Source organism: Arachis ipaensis, chromosome B03, assembly GCF_000816755.2.
Source record: "Arachis ipaensis cultivar K30076 chromosome B03, Araip1.1, whole genome shotgun sequence".
In the NCBI taxonomy this organism is placed as follows: domain Eukaryota; kingdom Viridiplantae; phylum Streptophyta; class Magnoliopsida; order Fabales; family Fabaceae; genus Arachis; species Arachis ipaensis.
In genome coordinates this window covers 4,101,760-4,108,553 of record NC_029787.2, presented here as the reverse complement: position 1 = coordinate 4,108,553, position 6,794 = coordinate 4,101,760, and the positions used below count along the sequence as shown (strand labels likewise).

Genomic DNA, 6,794 nt, shown 5'->3' with positions numbered 1-6,794 from the left:
CAGGCTACTGAAAACATTAAAACAATGTGAGAACTGATGTGGAGTGAAGACAGATTAATTATCAATTATATATTTGGAAAATGCATGAAAGTGGCCATACGATATTTAATTAAAAAGTGTCATCACTATCTTAGAATCTCATGCTTATCTTTCGTTATTTCTTTGCCCTGAACAAATGGCATTATTATAGCATGCATGCTTCTACTATGGTCCACTACTCACCAATGGCATTGCAACCAATATTTTTATTTATTTGTTTATTAGTTTTCGGGGTAGATCCTTTTCAGTGAAAAAAAAACTGGATAGTGTGTAATGTTTAATTTAACTATTTATTATTATCTTTTTTATTTATTTTTGATCTCACTTATAAAATTAAAGATAAAAAATAAAATAAAAAATAAGAAATCACACTGAATTTTGTCAAGTGTTAAAAAAACTGGGTAGAAACTATTTCCATTAGCTTTCTCATAATAGTGATAGTGGAATGATCAGAATTCAGAACAAATTTGTTAAAAAATATATATTTACGAATGTTTGGTTCAGAATTAAAGGGAAAAAATTAATTGCGCTTCAGAAAACCATATGCAATCCAATTATTTTAAAAAAAATGTTGCTTTCCCTATACGACATATAATATAATTGTTGCATGCCACGACATTTTCCAATAAAAATATCACCTTACCTTATCTCCTTCGAATAAGAATTGCTTATCTTTGTAATCTTCGACTTTTACAATACGTGCATTTTAGTATGTGTTATGGCGTTCCAAAAAATATTACCAAAGTTAATGTTTTTTAATTATATTAGGTGTATATATTTTAATATTTAAGTTAAATTTTAATTTGGTTTTTAATATTTTAAATATTTTATTTTAGTTTTAAAATTTTTTAAATAAATTTAATATTGTCTTATCGTTAAATTTAATTCGAATAATTAACGAAATAACTTTTATATTAGTGATAATTAATAATCTGATTTTCTTTATATACTAAAATCGAATGTTATATTGACTCTTAAATATGTTAATTGTTCGTATTAAATTTAACTGTAAAATAATATTGAACCTATTTAAAATTTTTAAAATTAAAATAAAAAGTTTAAAAGGTTAAATTTTAAATTAGGATTTGTATTTTTATTTTATTTTCTTTTTTCTGGTCAAAGGCTGCAAAGTGCAAAACTGTAAACCAAAGTCCAAAAACAACCGAAGATATGAAAATGAAACGTTTATATATGTTCATTGTATAACAAGTTACAAAACTTAGCAGTAACACATCTTTTATTGCTTTCCCAGCCAGATATCATTATTACCAACTCACCTATCTTACCTTATTGCATTTCTCTCTCTTTCCTCTTCTTTTATTTTATTTAATTTGTTGATATTTCTTCACACAAAATCACCTCAGAAGTAGTCTTAGCTGGTAGTATTTGATTTCAATTTTGTACCACCAACCCTTTGACCATGTTCTTCAGAACTCTCTTGCAGTTTTGCTTTTTGTTTTTTTTTTTCCCCTCTGCTTGTTTAAAAATAAAATAATAAATAAATTGAGTGCATAGAAGAATCTAGTACTAGTACCATATTTATGAAAGGGAAAAGTTAAGGTTGTCAGTGTTAAGTTTCTTTTTCCATACCAGCTTGTCCTCTCATATATAGATTCTTGTTGAACATGCTTGTGATTGTGATTGTGATTGTGATCGTGATCTTCTCTCTTTACCATTTCCACTTTCAATCCTTTTCAAAATAAATAACAAAAGAGTACTCCAGATTTGTGCCTTCTGTGCTATCTGCCTTGTGTTCATCATCATCATCACCATGGAGGAGCTGAAAGCCGTTAAATTTAAAGGTGCCATCTTTCACTCTACTTACTATTGCAGTTTCAGATTAGTTTAGTAGTTTAGAAACTAGAACCTTATTATTCTTTTTCATTTGTTTCTATTATTGCATGTACCAGTGTGAATGAAGTGTTCTTCCTAGGATTAAATTACAAGGCTGCAACTTGAAAAACTGGGGTTTTGTTTGAATTCCTAACTGGATACTATGATGTGGAGTTTTAGAGAACTTGGTTTATTAACATGTGCCTTGTCAATCTTGCCCTTATTTTGTTCTGCTGGAAAGTTTGTGCCTATAGATAATTACCTTATAGACTGTGGATCACCTTCCAATACTACAGTAGGTAGTCGAAATTTCGCAGCAGATAGCTTTTTTAAGAATTTGGTTTCCACCAATCAAGACATTCTTGCTAATACCTTGAATTTAAATGGTGATTCCCCTCTCTATAGGACGGCGAGGATTTTCGTCGGATCCTCTGAGTACACGTTCCCTATTAACCAAAAGGGGAGACATTGGATCAGGCTTTATTTCTTTCCATTTGATTTTGGAAAGTACAAATTGAGTACTGCAAATTTTGCTGTTATCGGACAAGATACTATACTTCTTGGTAACTTCAGTGTCCAGAAGAATCCTGTTATGAAGGAGTTCTCTTTGAATGTGAGCTCAGACACATTTGTGATCACTTTCATGCCATCAAACAACTCAATAGCCTTTGTCAATGCAATTGAAGTTGTTTCAGTTCCAGATGACCTCATTGTTGATGATGCTTACACCTTAAAACCATCATTAGCACCTTATTATGGGTTGTATTCACAAGCATTAGAGACTGTTTACAGGGTTAACATGGGTGGTCCCAAAGTCTCTGCCGACAATGACACCCTTCAACGAATTTGGGTTCCGGATCAGAGCTTCCTTATAAACTCAAACCTTGCAACTAGTAATTCAAACATTGCTGCTGTTAAGTACACAGAAGGTGGGCCAACCGAAAACACTGCTCCACCAGTTGTCTATGGTACTCTTAGACAGATGAATTCGATGTACGATCCCCGGTTTATTTTCAATGTGACATGGCAGTTTGATGTGGATCCTGGATTTGAGTACTTTCTTAGGCTTCATTTCTGTGATGTAATCAGTAGAAGTCTTAATGAACTCTATTTCAATGTTTACATTGACTCTTCTTATGCTGCCAAGGATCTTGATCTCAGTACAGAAACTAATAATGTTTTGGCTGCTCCATATTTTAAGGATTTGGTTACTCTCCCAACTGTTAGCAACCGAATTCGTGTGAGTATCGGTCCATCACTGACAAATACAGAGTATCCTAATGCCATATTGAATGGGCTGGAAATCATGAAAATGAACAACTCTATGAACAGTCTTAGTACAGCTACAATGGTGCCTGTAACAAGTGGTTCTGGTTCGAATTCTAAGAAAGTTGGGGTGATAGTTGGTTCGATTCTCGGGGCATGTAGTGTGATTGTCTTGATTGGAGTTTTATTTGTAATATACATGAAAAGGAGGAAGTTGGCACAGCAAAGACATTCAAAAACATGGATTCCAATATCTGTCAATGATGGAACTTCTCACACCATAGGAAGTAAATATTCTAATGGCACAACAGCAAGTGCGGCCACAAATTGTGGCTACCGCATTCCTTTCTTGGCTGTTCAGGAAGCTACAAACAGTTTTGATGAGAATTTGGTTATCGGCATAGGTGGTTTTGGCAAAGTATACAAGGGAGAATTGAGTGATGGAACTAAAGTTGCAGTTAAGAGAGGGAATCCTCGGTCGCAACAGGGTGTAGCCGAGTTTAGGACTGAAATCGAAATGTTGTCTCAATTCAGGCATCGACATTTGGTGTCACTGATTGGATATTGTGATGAAATGAATGAAATGATATTGATTTATGAATATATGGAGAAGGGAACTCTTAAGAGTCATTTGTATGGTTCCGGTCTTCCAAGCTTGAGTTGGAAAGAGAGGCTTGAGATATGCATAGGAGCTGCTCGGGGACTTCATTATCTTCATACCGGCTATGCAAAGGCGGTAATTCACCGCGATGTGAAGTCTGCAAACATCCTACTTGATGAGAACCTTATGGCGAAAGTAGCTGATTTCGGGCTATCAAAAACTGGTCCGGAAATTGACCAGACTCATGTTAGCACAGCTGTCAAGGGGAGCTTTGGATACCTTGATCCGGAGTATTTCCGAAGACAACAACTAACTGAGAAGTCAGATGTATATTCATTTGGGGTGGTACTCTTTGAAGTTCTTTGTGCAAGACCGGTCATAGACCCTTCCCTATCGAGGGAAATGGTGAACTTGGCAGAATGGGCGTTGAAGTGGCAGAAAAAAGGTCAGTTGGAACAGATCATAGATCCTACATTGACCGGGAAAATAAGACCGGATTCTCTCAGGAAGTTTGGCGAAACAGCCGAGAAATGCCTAGCTGAATTCGGTGTTGATAGGCCTTCTATAGGAGATGTCTTGTGGAATCTAGAGTATGCTCTCCAACTTCAGGAGGCTGTTTTTCAAGGTGATCCGGAAGAAAATAGCACCAACATGATCGGCGATCTCTCGCCCCAGATCAACAATTTTAGCCGCGAAGAAAGCGTTTCGGCCGCTCAATTTGAATTTCCAAGCCTTAATGATCTTTCTGGTGTTTCTATGAGTAAGGTGTTCTCACAGCTGGTGAAATCTGAAGGGCGATGACTTTCAAATATATATTCTACACGTCTTTATAAGTTTTGCATTTCCTGCATTTCTTAGTATGTTTTTTGGAATTGAGGCACTTCGTAGATTTATAAAGTAAAAAAAGACCAAGTCTACCAAGCATATTTTGCTCAATTAGTAACAAGTTAACAACACATCCTTACTATGTTTATGTATATGGTTTTGTGGGGCTTTGGAGTGGATTATGTTGATAATGAAAGCAAAGTTGTGTTACCGTATTTCTCTTATGCCTTCAACTATACTTTTTGTGAAGTAAATTATGGGAAATTGAGAAATCCAAAAAAAATTACCATAAGCAAGATAAGCTAAAGTTAAATTTCTCTAAATCATTTGGGTGCTAAGAACTAATTAATAAATAATAACTAAGAAAATCGTCAGTGGTACTTGTTTCCTGCAAGAGAATACATGTATTATCAAGATTTAGACCAAGTCAACATCTAACGCTGAATCAATATGAAACACCAAGGGGTTCAAACTAACAGAGATGAAGAAATGTCTTGCTATCGGAATGGGAATACTAGCGCTCACTCCTACTGTAAGGTTTCGAGCGAGAGAAACCTCAGATCCTAACTACCTGGGAACCAAGAAAGAACACAAAAAATAAGAAAAACGAACAGAGAGAAAGTAGTAGTTGCAGAAGATCATCACCTAATTCTCATGTTGGAAGGTAAACAACGAACTCAGGATTAGCAGCTACTTTTGAGTGATTATGTTTTGGTAATGTTCGAGCAAATGTGTTAAAGGTGTTTTTTAATTAGAGTGAATATTGGTTTTTTATTGGGAGTACATGACACTTTGCATGTGTTAATTCTCCCTATAAATAAGAGCAATGCTAGGGAACCAAAAGGGTATTAGCCAAAAATCAGCCAAATAACTTTGGGTGAATTCAAAATCTTTACGAATTAATATATATGGATGTTTCTTCTGCTAAGTATCAGAATGTTTCTTTTTCATGCTAAATGGATGTTATTTTATATATTTTTCGAATTTTTTTGTATTGCAAATGGGATAAAAATTTCATATTTTTTTAATTTTATAGATATTTAATTATTTTTGCTAAAATATAATTGGATGTTTCTTTTGTTAAGTATTAGGATGTTTTTTTTCCATATTAAATGGATGTTTTTTTATAATTCTATAATCGTATAATTTGCAGAAAATAAAATTGTTTAATTTTGTATCCTTTGTTTTATTCAACATCAACAAAGTCTTATTTCATTTAAAAAAAAAAAAACCCGCCTTGCTATTGACTACATTGTGTGCGATGAAAGCAATGTATTTGTCACTAACAACAATGGCAACATGGCCAAGATTCTTGCCGGTCGAAGGAGGTATATGGGTCACAAAAGAACTATCAGACCAAATGCCAAGAGGCTTAGCACTTTGTTCGTGGAGCGGCATCAGATGGACTGGGACACTTTCGCCGAAAAGGTTAAGGCATCTCAACGAGGATTCATGGGAGAGCCAGATGAGATCAGGAGGATTCATGGGAGAGCCAGATGAGATCAGGCCTGGACGTGGCGGCACCTCCAGCAACATTGGTGAGAGAGAGAGAGGTTTGTGTGTGGAGGTGGGTAGGTTAATGTGAGAGAAGAGAAAGGCTTTATAGATTTTAATTAGGTTTACTTAATTAATTTTAAATTTTTTTAATTTTGAATTTAAAAAATTTAAAATTAATTATTAATTTAAATTAACATGATTTTGTTTAGTTTTTGGCTGATTCCCTTTTGGTTCCACATACTTTTCCTATAAATAATTATGTATATGACTTGTGTAAACGTCTTGACTTAGCATATAGCCATATACTTTTCATAAAAACAATTTTTGTACTTCCTCTTCAAAATACATGTAACAAACTAATTCACAACAACTTAAATAGATTTTGACTTGGTCTAAATCTTGATAATACATGTACTTCCTTACACTTTCTTACATTTCCTAATAATCCACTCTTATATGAGTTGAATGTTCCTAATCAAATATGAAATGCCTCATATTCCATTTTATTATTGGGATACAGCAATTATTAAGAAAAATGCTGTTAATTCATTCTTCAGCTATTAATTGTCAAGTTACTTCTTTGTTAAATAAATTTACAATTCAAATGAAGTTAAGAAAGGAAACCAACCAAAATGCTTATTAACAATGATACATAACCAATAAAATTTATTATTTTTTTATCAATACTTAATTGAATATAAATTCTAAATATTCAATTATAAATCCTAAATCA

General features: G+C 33.7%; 1 protein-coding gene across 3 annotated transcripts; it reads left to right on the top strand.

The window, feature by feature from the left end:
* On the top strand, positions 1,252-4,781 carry LOC107629154 (receptor-like protein kinase HERK 1). 3 transcript variants are annotated; one of them, XM_016331864.2, is made up of 2 exons: positions 1,252-1,841; positions 1,950-4,781. In XM_016331864.2, exon 2 carries the CDS (start codon positions 2,036-2,038, stop codon positions 4,538-4,540), a length of 2,505 nt encoding a protein of 834 aa, XP_016187350.1. In that variant the 5' UTR covers positions 1,252-1,841; positions 1,950-2,035; the 3' UTR covers positions 4,541-4,781. The 3 variants fall into 3 exon arrangements, with proteins under 3 accessions (XP_016187350.1, XP_020973477.1, XP_020973476.1); XM_021117818.1 differs by having other exon boundaries at positions 1,253-1,841; positions 2,665-4,781; XM_021117817.1 differs by having other exon boundaries at positions 1,253-1,841; positions 2,278-4,781.